Source organism: Exophiala aquamarina (genome assembly GCF_000709125.1).
Source record: "Exophiala aquamarina CBS 119918 chromosome Unknown aczIA-supercont1.7, whole genome shotgun sequence".
NCBI lineage: Eukaryota > Fungi > Ascomycota > Eurotiomycetes > Chaetothyriales > Herpotrichiellaceae > Exophiala > Exophiala aquamarina.
In genome coordinates, this window is record NW_013550581.1 from 1,364,881 (window position 1) to 1,378,184 (window position 13,304).

The following is a 13,304-nucleotide window of genomic DNA, read 5'->3' on the forward strand; positions in this document are numbered from 1 at the left end:
AAGTGAGAACTTGCCGGGCAAGATAGTGTCGCTATTTTCCAGACTCCATCCTATATCATGCGCCAGGACCACCTCGAACGAGAAGCTATGGCCCGCGGCTCTGACCATGCTTCTTATATTGGCAATGTGAGTCGCTGTCGCCGCGTCGTCCATATGAACGCTCTTCATCGAGCCTTCGCCTTCGGAAACCTGGAACTGGTGCAGGCCTCCTCCAGCCACGGGAGGAAATGGCATAACTCACTCTTCAAAAGGACGAGACGCTGGGGACCGATACGAGCAAGACGGTTAATGTGCCCTTGAACGTGACCGGGCGCACTAGTGACGTAGAAGCTGCCATCGCCAAAGATGTCAAGGGCATGAAGGAAATGCCCCAGCGGTCTCCACAGAGGAATCTCGTCGTTGATTCAAGTCTGGTCTGGGCCTGGCAGCTCGGTCACCGGCTTTGGTCTGATGGTAGCAAGGAAGGCAGCAAGGAAGGCTAGAACTAGGTCTTGTTGGGGTCATCGTAAGCTCTTGGTTTGAGTAGCTTCATTAAGCTATGGAACCTGCGCCCAGGGTCGAGAGTTCGACGTAGACTTGTTGGGTGCCGTCTTGGGGGAATGGTAGGGATGTGGTGCTGCGACCAAAGGTCTCTGGGTGGACACCCTTTAGAGCCCCCGAGCTAGGATTTGGTGCCTTGAGTCACACCATTCCGAGAAACCCATTAGATGAGGGACAAACTCCACGGTCCACTACCGAAGGGTTCAGGGTGTTCGACAGGTTGGGGTAGAGATAATGGTCTGGATTTTCGCTCGAAGTTCTCGCTGACCTGTGTAGGTTGTCTCTCTCCATGAATCGGAGAAATCCAATGTGTTGTATTCATGAAGAAACAGGCCGCTAGCACTCGGTTCTAGCCAAACAACCCTAATCCGTCCAAATTAGGCATGTTTATCAGTGAGAGAGAAGGATGGGGTCTGCCTCCTCCACATAACCCACCTTGTTACCTTCACGGCAAGAATTGTCCCCGCCGTTGTTGGTGGAGATTGTCTAGTCATCGGCTTTCGCATTTCCCCACCCCGGCGTATGTTCCTAAACAGAACTGTAGTACAGCAAGTCGTCTTCGGCTTTCGTAGTCCCCCACCACGGACAATCGCAGGGTCCGCGCCATGTTGTCTTGGGTCTGGATGGCTCGATGTCGGTTTTGCATCACGCGTTCGAATTGAACGAAGAGAGGGAGAAGTCCGTGACCCACTGCATTGGAATTTGGCCTTCGGCACTCTTCGAAAACCGGCTCACCTTCCCATGTAGCTGTCCCCCGCGGGGGGGGGGGGGGTTCTCGACACCCGGGCTGCGAGCTGGGTGTTTGGGAGGCTCGCAAGTAAATCCCACCGGCTTGGAAAAGAGAAATCTGAGAATCTGAGATAGAGATCGGGGTATCGATTGAGACTGTCGGCCGGCCAAGACAAGAGTTTTCCCCTTCGCGCTTGGATCTCCACGTTGTCTCGATAGTTTTCCACTTTGGATATGATTTGTGGCGTCTGGGAGGAGGCTATTTGGTAGTCAAACCTACTTTAGTTATTCGCTTCCGCTCTATCTATCTAGTGCATGAAGTAACGACATGAACGTGCTCTGCACTAGGTGAGTTCCGGCTAGTTATCGGGTTTAGGGACCCCAGATGGGGGGGCAAAGCTTGAAAAGTCCGGGGCAAAAAGATCGGCTGTGCCGCTTTCACCCACTTCGCCCGTGAGCATATAATGTTGGCAGAATACCCGCTCGACCATTCCATGATGCTCTGGTAGCCCCTCGTGCGATCTTTAAATATCGTGTAAAATACCAAGTCTTTGTTCGGTCAGTATCAGCACCATGGGATCCACTGCGGAAGTCACCGCGACGACTACGGTTCCTGCGCAAAGGTCCACCGTGGATCAAAATGTCGAGACTCAGCATGTTGAGGTCTTGCCAGTCGCCTACGGCTCCATATGGCACCACCGCAAGGGCTTTGGCATCGCTTGTCTTGCGTGTCTGGCCACTACTCAGTACGGTAAGTTGCGAGAATCTCGATTGACAAAGTATGCGGAAGTCCCGTCTGATCTAACCTGTGTTGGGCTCGCAGGTATGGACTATGGATTGCTCGGTGGTCTGCAGGCCATGCCAGGATTCCTTAAGGTATTCGGATACGAAGATCCTACCTCAGCAATCGGCTGGGGAATCGACAGCACCGTGCAACAACTGATCAACTCACTTATGACCGTCGGTGAGTATTGTTCCGTGCGGGCTGCACTGAGAAAATGACTGACAGGCTCATGAACAGGTGCGTTTGCCGCGTGTCTCTGTGTGGGACCCCTGGGCAAGTATATAGGACGTCGAGCGGCGTTATTCCTGGGCTGCATTTTGAACCATGTAGGTGGTAAGTGGAAGCTGAATCTTCAGCTGCATTTCTGGGACGCGGGTAGACAGAGGCTGACCTTGGATTGTAGCAATTCTCATGTTGGCTTCGACTGAATTTGCCGCCCTCTACGCCAGCCGTGTTATCATTGGCCTTGCAAATGGTCTTTTCATGGTTGAAACACAGCTCTACATCCAAGAGACTTCTGTGCCACAACTCCGTGGTGCTCTCCTAGGAATGTACCAATTCTGCATTGCACTTGGAAGCATCCTGGGGTCGGTTGTCGACAACTACACAGCGGCCCGCCCGGACCGTTCGTCCTACTTGATACCCTGTGGCTGTCTACTAATCATTCCGACTTTCCTTATGTTGATCCTGGTATTCATGCCGGAGACTCCTCGTTGGCTGATCGACCACGACCTCCACGACCAGGCTCGCAAGAGCCTGGTGACGCTTCGGCCGTCAGACACGACTAATAGTATGATCCAAGCCGAGCTGAACGAAATGGTAGAAGCCGTTCGCATCGAGCGCTCGCTAGCAAAGGGCATTAGAGTGGCAGATATGTTCCATGGCACCAATAAACGTCGTTCGATCCTCTCCATCTGCCTAGTCCTCTCGCTCTCGGCCACCGGCAATCTCTTCTTCCTCGTCTATGGTACATATTTCTTTGCCATTGCCGGCGAGAACAAACCTTTCGAAGAAAGCGTGGGTATGAACTGTGCCGGTTTGGCGGGAGTTCTCATCTCGCTGTATGTGATCACCAGAGTTGGACGACGCTTTCTTTTGCTCCTCGGTGCAGCGGGGCAGGGTATTTGCATGCTCATAATCGGCGCTACCTACAGTTCAGGCGACAACTCCCTCGCCGCCAGCCGTTGTCTAGTTGCTTTTGTCATCCTCCACATCTTTATCTACACCATGTGCACAGCTCCATACCTCTACTTGGTGGCTGGGGAGATCCCCTCTAACAGATTGAGGAGTTTCACCCTGGGCATTGCCAACGCGATCGGTTTCCTCGGAGCGTGGCTCATCTCTTTCACCGTTCCGTACTTCATCAATCCACAGGATCTCAACTGGGTAAGTCTTTCCCTGCCCTCATCCCTTCCATAGCACCCTTCCATATAGCACCCCATTGCACAGTATAATGGTGACCTGGCTAATTACGTGTGTGTCTCGGATAGGGTCCGAAATACTCGTGGATTTGGTTTGGGTCCAACTTTGCCTACTTCATTTTCATATTTTTCTTCATGCCCGAAACTAAGGACCGCACGTTGGAAGAGATTGATGAAATGTTTGAGAAACGCGTGCCGGCTCGGAAGTTCAAGACTTATGTCTGCACGGACACCAATGATGCCAGGCTCGCTGGATCCGTCGCAGCACAGCAGGCCGAGGAGAAGCCGCGGGGGAGCCATGCTGAAGTTGTGGCCTGAAATCACCGGCTCCTGAGAGGAAGAATATCAAGAGGGGAGGTTTCTTGGGGACAATGCTCATTTAATCCTTGTGTACGTGTTGGATTCAGTCTGTAGAATGAATTGTATATTGGTTGGCCGCCGCAACGATGCTTGCAGGAACAATTCTCTATATAAATCTCTATGCAATTGCGTTCGAGACTACATGCAAGGAGGCCCCGAGCACTGAGACGGCTTGTTTAACAACAGAGCAAGACAGGAGTTGTTAACGCAAGGAGTTGTGAAACAGGCGCTGTTGGCGCTCATGAAAGCCTGATTCCAACAGTATGTATGGCCAGGGTGTATGATATCGTCCCTGTGGATGTGAAGAGCTAGCTACGTTTGGGGTCATTGCTTGACACTTCCTTGCGCTCGCTAGTACAGCACAAGGAAATGAGACAATAACGATGAGTCGCATTACTCTTAGTGGCTGTGCACCGTGAATCCTCTGCGTTGACACGCCCGCACAATTCCCCATATCACTCTCCGTAACTTGGTGCCCTTTGCTTTTCGGTTCGACCTCGGTGGGAGAAGACCCGTCTGGCGAGCTTTGGCGACGCTGGAGAACCCAGTCAATCCTGCGCTGGTATGCTTTAAGAGGGGTCACGCGGGATCAAGAGACATTTAGCTGGTAGAAGTCCGGAGTACGAAGGCGTGCACCAAAAGTTGAGATCGAGCCATTTGAAATGACGAGGGATCGTCATGTGTTATGATCTATATCGGTCTGACGCCTTAATTATTTTGAGACCTTCCAGGTATTCTTAGAGACAAAGTTTACCTAGAACTCCCTAGGAGACCTTCCTAACTTCACCTCAATCTCGAAGCTATTAGGTCTGTCTTAGGGCCTAAGTTAGTCTAGGGGCTGTTGCCCTGGAAGCACGATTAAAATAAAGTCTGTCTTTTAAGCTGGCTGGGCGTCATTATAAATATGTGTCATTTTACACTAGCGCAGTCTCAACTTTTGGTGCACGCCTCCGTACTCCATACAGTCAGTATGAGGGTGGGAGAAGCTCTGCTCAGCGCTCGCTAGACTTTCCTTATTATTTGGCCCAACCATCCTACCCCATCAACCCCACCATATCCCATGTCAAACGAGGGATGGGGCTGTGGGGTACCTTACTCTGTTGGTCAAAGTACTTCGGAGCCAGACAGCACAAATATCATAGCTCTGGCAGCCTCCATAATCTTCTTCGTAGAAAGGGAAAGCGGCGATGGATCGGTGAGCAACACGCAGTCCTTTAGATCATACCTAAGTTCGACATCTTTCCCCGCCCAGCGGAGCAACTCAAGAGAGGGCCCACCCGCATTGTTGACAAAAGGAAGGAGGTACGGTCGCGAGAAGGCGTACTTGAGCGGGTGTACTTTGTTATTCTCGCAGACAGTGTGTGAGAGTGATTTTTATATTTGTGGGAAAGATCTTTTTCATATGCCCAGTTCAGACCAGGGAAATAGACGACTCATCCAGAGCACGCGTGGCGCCAATCACGCTAGATTGAAGTCCCCAAGTCCCCTATTCTTTCTTTGTCTTCGCACCCAGAGCGACGAAAACAAAAGACAGACAAAACCCATTTACAGAGAACCTCTGCAGCCATGGAGAATTGGGAAATCGAGCCGGGCTCCCGCATCCCGCCTATCAAAGTCTACCCGGACAAATACGCGGGACAAGTGGTGCTGATCACAGGTGCCGCACAGGGGATCGGGGAAGTGGCTTCGAAGCTGTTTGTGCGTCAGGGCGCCACAGTGATTATGGTTGATGTTCAAGAGGACAAACTCCAGCAGGTCGCCGCGAAGATCGACGCAGCCCAATACGGCGCAGAGCTAGCAAGCTCTCCGGCAGAGAAACTGGAAGGGAAGGCGGAAATCCGGGTCTGCAATGCCGCCGACGAAGCCAGCGTCAACTCGATGGTGGACGACGTGGTCCGGACTCATGGTAAGATTGACGTCCTCATCCAGCTCGCGGCCGTATACCCTTTCATCCCCATTGTGGGCCACCCCGGTGACAGTTTCAAGAAGGTCATGGACGTCAACGTCATGGCGTGTTTCTACCTGACCAAGGCCGTGCTGCCGCACATGCAAGAGGCTGGGTACGGACGAATCATCAACACCTCGTCGGGGACCTTGCAACTCCCAGACCCAGGTCTCTCGGCGTATGTGACTTCAAAGGCGGCGGTGATGGGATTTACACGTTCCACCGCCGTCGAGGCCGGGCCCGGGGTGACGGCGAACATTATCTTACCCGGGTTGATCAGGACGCCGGCGGTGTGGAAGCTCCATGGCCGGGAGGACGGATCGCATCCGTTGTTTGATCGGTTGCTGCAAAAGCAGTGTGTGAAACGTAATGGGAGGCCCGAGGATATTGCGTATACGATAAATTTCATTGCCAGTCCAGAGGCGCAGTTTATTACGGGTCAGATATTTGATTGTGGTGGTGGGGCAACGTTCCATTGATGTGACGATGGTAGGGGGCATAGCTCAGCGACTCCAGTGCCGGACAGTCCTCAGGTAGTCGGCCTTAAAGAACGCGAAAACTCCCACTACTTACAGGCTGATGAAATGTCCCAAGAGCCATGATTCAATTGAGGGGGACAATCCCCTTGTCAGGTAAAGTCAAAGTCCAAATCTGTCATCAAGTGATCTAGGAACAGATCCACTGTCTCCGATTCCAAATTCTCAATTCCGCCGAAGTTCGCCTCAGGCCAACGATCATGATTGTCAAGTCCATGATCATATTCACTCCCATCCATACTGAGGGGGATCTCTATTGGTTTGGCTCCGAGCATTTCTCCGGGTCCTGTCAATTCTGCTTCGTGGTCTCCTTGGGTAGTCTCATTCACAGCGAGGCCTCTTGGTGACCTTTTTCTAGTCTCGGTTCGTGCTTTCAACGATTCAAAATAACTTCGACACCGGACCAGGACCCCATTGACATCACCCAGAAGCCGCAAATAGTCCAATGCGGAGTCAACGGCAGAGGTGACGCCTTCGATGTCGACGTGTTCGGCGATCGCGGCTCTCGTTTGGACGGCAAAGAGGATTCCGAGTGAGGTGAAAATAACTATCCCGTGCAGTGTCAGTGGCACGAATCTGAATAGTGATTCCAAAATGCTTCAAGAGTCTCTTTGAGAATTTTTGGATGTTTTGGAGGGGTTTACGACATATTAAATCTGAGCTGAAACGTCCAAAATGGATGGCAAGAACTCACATTGCACATTGTACCACCATGGCCCCATGTTCTGAGTCGCAGCCGAATTTTTCACCATCTCGGTGATATCACACGCGCACTGGGCACAGGTTCGGACACTTCCCATAACGGCCGTTTGTAGGAAATCGTCTTCGAGCGAGTCAAGTCGCTTGCGGTCACACTGTATCAGAGACAGCAAATTTTGCCGGTGCGTCATCAGTCGCGTGTGCAGGTAGCGAACGCGAAGCATGCTCTGCTGTGTCCGAATCTTTTCGCTCTGACAGACTGCCTTGAATTGTAGGTGAGCGGGTAGGCTGTCAAGCCAGGACCGGAGTTTGCCTTCTTGTTCCATCACCAGCCCCAGCTGAATGATGAAGTGAATTGGTTCCAAATCAGTCGCCTCTGCGACATTTGTGTTGCGGCCCGGCAGTGACCAGGGCGTGTCTTTGGAAATGGAGACCAGGATAGACTCAGCGATGTGGGCTAGCTGAACCATGGCATTGAAAAAATGAGACGAACAAGGAATACCAGTGTCCTGGACCAATCCTGTGATGCCTGCTTCGGTAATTTGCTCGTCTCGTACTACGGCTGGCGGCTCGACCGGCAGAGACTCAATGTTGACAGCGGGCGGACGGCCGCACTTCAGACTGGTGAATCTAGGAGAGAGAGTCAGCGCAAAAATCCTTCGCAAATCCTGAAGGGCTGCTGATATACCGATCCAGGGAATAAATACCCCACCATATTCGCCTTCGAATTTCCTTCTCGATGGAACTGATGCGCCATGATCCAGGGTCCATGTGCAGCCCGAGGCCCTGGGCAGCCCGATATAGAGTCCCTATACTCGTCCAGACCCTCTGGTACTGCATGTTACTCTGCAAGTGGCAGCTCAGCAGTAACAGTGCCTGCACGACTTCGAGAGTAGACGTGTCGAAGCAGACAGAAAGAATTAATTCGGTGGCATGCTGTAGAAAACACCGGCCCATTGCATAGGTTTCAGTAAGGGTAAGGTCCAAGTAATCGGATCCGAAGGCAAAGACAAGATTCAGAGTGGCCTGCCACGGGACGTCGATTTCCCGTTGCATCCCGCTATAGGTCTCATTGAGGCGCTTAATGAAGCTTGGTCGATGAACAAAAGGATATAGAGGGTGGACATGCTCAAAAAAGAGGTCCACGAGGCGGTTGGCAAGGGTGCCTGGCGGAAGGTTGAAATTGTCAGGGTGCAGCTCGCTGAGGCCCCGGATTACGCCGTTGATTCTGCTCTTCTTACGAAAAAGGTCAGATCTCGAGCCTGGATCTGCAGGCTTACTGGCCATCCCCATGGCATATAAGGTGAGACCAAAATCACCAAGAGCGGTGTGCATGGTTGCCTGGTCTGGAGATGTTACTGTCAGCTCTATCGCTTCCTGTTCGCGTGAGACGGAAGGGTTGCACACCCACCGTGCTCCACGATGTCGAGAGATTCAGCTTGAATTTGCAGTTCTTCGTCGCTGTCATGGTCGAGTGATGGGACTGATCCACCATAGCTATCATCGGACGCGATAGCAGGTAACAGGCTGCCTTCCAGGAGTTTTGGAGTCATATTGCTGGGGAAAAGTTGGGGCGTCGTCCTCCCGCCTTCTATGCCCCGGGATGTCGATAGATCGTGGTCAAGGCTTGACCCTTCTTCGCCGGCTGGGACGAGACCTCTGACACATCTCAGTAACAATGTTCCTCCCATGATATCTACTGCGTTACCTGTTCTCAGGAGCCGGCTTCCTTCGTCTTTGGGTGGCGTATGAGCATGGCAAATTTCGCCTGCCACAATAGTTACAGGTGGGTTGCGCTCCATCGCAGCGACTCTTGCGCTTCCTGCACCCTAGACATGCTCGGCCGGATCGCAACCTCTCGGTGACTGCGGCGCCTTTTTCTTTGGTCAGTGATTCAGCCATGGTCGATGGGCTTTCGATCGTCGAGAGAAAGTGATCAAGAGGGAGGTATCAAGATCTTCGGGGGCAGGGAAACCTTCAAAATATTGGAAGAGGGGAGGGGGTGAAACAGCCCAATAAATGGGACTTCACCAATTTGGAGCCTGGGGTCTTGCTATATGTACTACAGCAACTTGGGTAGGCCCACATCTTGCCCCGCTTTGTGCTTTCCCCGCCTCTTACTTGCCACTCTATCAACTCCAACATTGTCGGCGAATAAGTCTGTACAGTCGTTGAACTGGGCTTCTTCGGTTGAGAAGTGAGACCCTTGACTTTGTAGATACATTTAAACTATGCCACCAGCCTTGAGCCGCCAATGACTTCTGTGAGCCCGCATGAGGGAACGTAGGTAACTACTCACTTATCTTGTGGCAGTCAAAGCTCATCCCCTCGTCGGACTATCTCCCACGGCACGCCATCGGACCATCACCGAGGCATTCCACCCAGCCTTCGGATCGAACCACGTCGTCGCCACCAACCTCTTACTCTCTTTCCATAAAGATACATGGGAATGGACGTGGCGTAGATTCCCATGACCACAGTGCCCTGGACGTCAAAATACTTTGTTGGTCCCACCCGAGCCAACCAGTTGTTAATGTAGGAGGACAGAGAGTAGAAGAAGAAGTTCTTGAAGATCATAGCGATTATCAGCATCTCAGTGCATTCCTATGTACGCGTCAACCACGTATGCGTTCATAACAGCACCAGCAACATTGACGGAAATCCCGTAGATGCCATGGAGGACGCTGCCGACGTAGTAACCTTTTCCTGCGTCAATCATGGAACCGAAGAGGAAAAGGCCGATGGCGCCGGTAGCAACTGCGATCACAATTGGGTAGATGCGGAATTCAGGCTCATAAATGCCTCCGTTCTTGCGGGCGACCCATCCGCAAAGCGGATCGGATGTCATCACCATCAAGATGACTCCGAGGGTTCCGCCGATAAAAGGGCCAGTATAGAGATAGCCCACCGCAGCTGCATCGAGGTTGTATGGTGCAAACCCCCCATATTTACGCCAATACGAACGATGTCGCTACCCACCAGGCCGAGCTGATCCCTTGCATAAGACAGCCCCAAACGGTGGCAGGGTTGAGTAGGACAACAAAGGGGCCAAGGATGAGTTTGAATGAATTCGTTTTGGTAAAGCGCCCATTGCAGATGGCGAGCCTCTGAACCCACGTCTTCCGCCGAGGTAGTACTTGAGCATCGGCCTCTACGGTATCCACCTGGCTGCCGGGTCCCTTGGCATAGTCCACATGCTCAAGCTCCACGACATTCTAGGTGGATGCAGTGCCAGTGTTGTAGATCGAGTGGCGGTTGTATGCTGTTTCAGGCAAGAAAAAGAAGGCCAGAATCGAGTGTAGGCACAGAAACGGTTGAGCGATATGGAATATGTAGCGCCAGCCCAAATGAGTGTAGATGACACCCGAGATGATTGGCGCAAGGACCGCGATCGTATTCGACACCAGCTGAAATAGAGTCACACACGATCCGCGTTGGTAGACGAAGTACATGTCCCCGACAAAAGCAACGATCAAACTCTCCTAAGCGGCAACACTGAATCCTTGAAGGAGGCGAGCGGCAAGGATGCTGTTGTAATTTCTCGCGCATTCGCCTACCAGAGTACCGATGATACCTGAGAGCGAGGCAAGCAAGAATTGCGGTCGCTTGCCCCAGAGACGAGACATTGCGGAGACAAATATACCGAAGGATCCAACGCAGAGGAGACAGTACCCTGTCAGCTGGGCAATGGCCGTAAGAGTCGTGCCGAATTCTGCAGACATGGGGTAGGTCGCCGGCGATAGAATGGAAACCAAGACGCCGGGAAAGAGTAGTGTGCCGAGGAGTCTAGTAAACAGGCAGAGATCCTTCTGCCATAGGGGCCAGTTCTGGGTGTGAGTGTTACCTAGTTAGCCGGACACTACGGAAACAGCGTTATGAGTTCACGCACCAGGGGATCGTTTGGGTCTTCCGATGGTTGCGGGACCAGAAAGATATGGGAATACTTGCCTGTCCCATGTTTCAGGCCCACAGCGTGGATTGGCTGCAACTCATCGTTCAATAGGGCTGTTCCAGGAACATGTTCGAGCTTGAAGTCTTCGAGGATTCCAAAGCTACCTATGGTATCTAATACTGATTCCTGGGCAAGTTTTATATATCTTGCTTCACACCAAAAATGCCGCTGAGTGAATCAGTCACAATCAAAGCCGGTGCCGAGCTTGGGCCAAAGATTCCATACTACCACGAAATGATGAGTTGTCACAAGGAGATAAGCTATATAGAGGACATCTAAGGAGGCAACATCGCTGTTCTGTTCTGGTAGCTCCACTGACGGCCAAAAACCCCCAGTTCATTCACTCCTTTTGATCACACTCCCTCTGCTCCACCACGCAGAAGGGCATTTAGAAACACTGAAGCTATTACAGTGATGCACGGCAAATACGCTGCCCTGCTTACAGCTTGGGGCGCAGCATAGGAGCCTTCCAGGCCTTCAGCTTCTTGCCACTGAAGTCCCCCGTCCTATGTGTCTGTCCTGGGGGTGGGATGTTTCGCGGAATATACTCACACCCGGTCTCAACGGCGTGTACAGCTGTTTCAAATTCCTCATAGGCGTATTCTTGGGGATCATGGCCAAAGAGCCAATCAGGACGAGGCATCTCCAACAGCTTGGGATTCTTCTTGACTGCATTCCAGTCGGTCTTGTGCCAGGCATCGCGCGTTTCGACTCCAATACGTTGGGCAAGCGTGGCTCGAGCATACCTGAAATGGTTAGTAAAGAGTGAACACCACACAGTTTGTGATGAGACCGTTGCTCACCTAATCTTCTCCGACGCCCGGAGAGCGAGAGAAATCCGATTCTTCCCAGCCAGTTCGAGACATATGGCAACCGTCGCAGCGTCCTCGACAGCCTGGCCGGCACCTTGACCCGAGGTGGGAAGAAAAGGGTGAGCCGAGTCGCCGACGAGCATCATCCTGCCATGATTCGAAACCCATCCGGGCAGGGGATCCCTCCAGAGCAGCTTATAGTCGACCAGCTGATCTGGAGGTGTCTTGCTGATGACCTTGGTCACCTTAGGATCCCAGCCTTCCACTACTTTGAGTGCGTCTTCAATCTTGCCAGGGAATGACCACGACTCAGCAATGTCATAGGTGTCTTTGTGGGTGCAGGTCCAGACGATATCCTTACAGCCTCGTCCCGTTCCAATGATACAATGCACGTCAGGTCCAATATAGGTTTCCATTTTGTCGTGGGGCCCTTCGACGAGCCAGGCCAGATCAGGGTCTTGAGATGCGTTGTCTCCATTATACCATGCTCGATAGACGGCATATCCTGTGGAATGGGGAGAGTCGGAGCGTCCAATGATAAACCCACGCGCTTTAGAGTGCACACCGTCACATGCAAGCACACAGTCGGCTGCATATCGCTTCCCATCAACGACAACACCAGCTTCGGCCTCGTTCTCGAAGTACTTAGTCACCCGCTTGCCCAGATGCACTTCGATGCCCAGGTCCCTAACATGAGAGTAGAAGATGACTGCCAAATCGCCGCGATTCGCCGCATAGCCGGACCCGGCAGAATATCCTAGCATTGTGTGGCTCCAAAGGCGCTCGCCTTTAGTGTTGTAGATATTCATGCGAGCATAATCGGACAAAAAGGGCTCGATGCGTTTGTGGACCTTGCCGTCGCCCCATTTGGAGATAATCTGGGCAGCGTTGCCGGTGATACCGATGACATCGCCTGAGGAAGAATGTATCAGTTGATCTAACACTTCCTTCGACCTTTGCTTCCGCACAATTTTCGACACGCGAAGGAGGTAGTGTACTCACCTAAAGCCTTGATGTCGGGTGCTTGCTCAAACACGATGACCTTGTGTCCTTTTCGATGACATTCCACAGCAGCGACGGCACCCGCATACCCGAGCCCGATAATGATCACCGTAATCCCACTTGAATTGGGCCTGGCGACACCATCTGGTCCAGTACCTCTATACATATCTTGTCTTCAACTGCTGCTCAAGTCACCGTCCTCAAATGCAAAGATACAAGGTCTCTCGAGCTTAGAACACCGCGTCTGTCTCAGCTACGAGACGCTCTCAACTATAGTATGCATGGCACCAACTTGTAGAGTTTTTCCTCTTTCCCGAATTGGTCATAGAGGCGTCCGGCAAAGCCATGGGTACACAAGGCCGCAATGGGGATGGTGGGGAACGGGCGGAGGGCCTTTCGGGTCGGTCTCTTTTGCCGCCGGGTTACAGGAGATGCAGACCCACCTCACCACGCAAGCAACGACCTTTAGATCCGGATCAGGACTTCGCCGTCTCATCAAAGCAAGTCTTGATCAGACGATGATC

At 52.3% G+C, this 13,304-nt stretch overlaps 6 protein-coding genes across 6 annotated transcripts; 2 read left to right on the plus strand and 4 right to left on the minus strand.

Moving 5' to 3' along the window:
- Positions 1–6: 6 nt before the first annotated feature.
- Positions 7–383, minus strand: A1O9_08472 (uncharacterized protein; the record flags this gene model as incomplete). The annotated part of the gene is made up of 1 exon (XM_013402858.1): positions 7–383. A coding segment is annotated over exon 1 (228 nt), but the record flags the coding sequence as incomplete, so codon positions are not given.
- A 1,459-nt stretch (positions 384–1,842) lies between these two features.
- Positions 1,843–3,792, plus strand: A1O9_08473 (uncharacterized protein; the record flags this gene model as incomplete). The annotated part of the gene is made up of 5 exons (XM_013402859.1): positions 1,843–2,020; positions 2,093–2,233; positions 2,291–2,386; positions 2,457–3,439; positions 3,544–3,792. 5 exons carry the CDS (start codon positions 1,843–1,845, stop codon positions 3,790–3,792), a joined length of 1,647 nt encoding a protein of 548 aa, XP_013258313.1.
- A 1,608-nt stretch (positions 3,793–5,400) lies between these two features.
- A1O9_08474 (uncharacterized protein) lies at positions 5,401–6,258 on the plus strand (the record flags this gene model as incomplete). The annotated part of the gene is made up of 1 exon (XM_013402860.1): positions 5,401–6,258. One exon carries the CDS (start codon positions 5,401–5,403, stop codon positions 6,256–6,258), a length of 858 nt encoding a protein of 285 aa, XP_013258314.1.
- A 149-nt stretch (positions 6,259–6,407) lies between these two features.
- On the minus strand, positions 6,408–8,567 carry A1O9_08475 (uncharacterized protein; the record flags this gene model as incomplete). The annotated part of the gene is made up of 4 exons (XM_013402861.1): positions 6,408–6,862; positions 7,010–7,644; positions 7,703–8,372; positions 8,426–8,567. The coding sequence occupies 4 exons, from the start codon at positions 8,565–8,567 to the stop codon at positions 6,408–6,410; spliced, it is 1,902 nt and encodes a 633-aa protein (XP_013258315.1).
- Positions 8,568–9,607: 1,040 nt separating this feature from the next.
- Positions 9,608–10,105, minus strand: A1O9_08476 (uncharacterized protein; the record flags this gene model as incomplete). Its single annotated transcript, XM_013402862.1, has 2 exons — positions 9,608–9,927; positions 9,994–10,105. The coding sequence occupies 2 exons, from the start codon at positions 10,103–10,105 to the stop codon at positions 9,608–9,610; spliced, it is 432 nt and encodes a 143-aa protein (XP_013258316.1).
- A 391-nt stretch (positions 10,106–10,496) lies between these two features.
- Positions 10,497–12,946, minus strand: A1O9_08477 (uncharacterized protein; the record flags this gene model as incomplete). Its single annotated transcript, XM_013402863.1, has 5 exons — positions 10,497–10,841; positions 10,904–11,066; positions 11,410–11,712; positions 11,770–12,691; positions 12,781–12,946. The coding sequence occupies 5 exons, from the start codon at positions 12,944–12,946 to the stop codon at positions 10,497–10,499; spliced, it is 1,899 nt and encodes a 632-aa protein (XP_013258317.1).
- Positions 12,947–13,304: the final 358 nt, after the last annotated feature.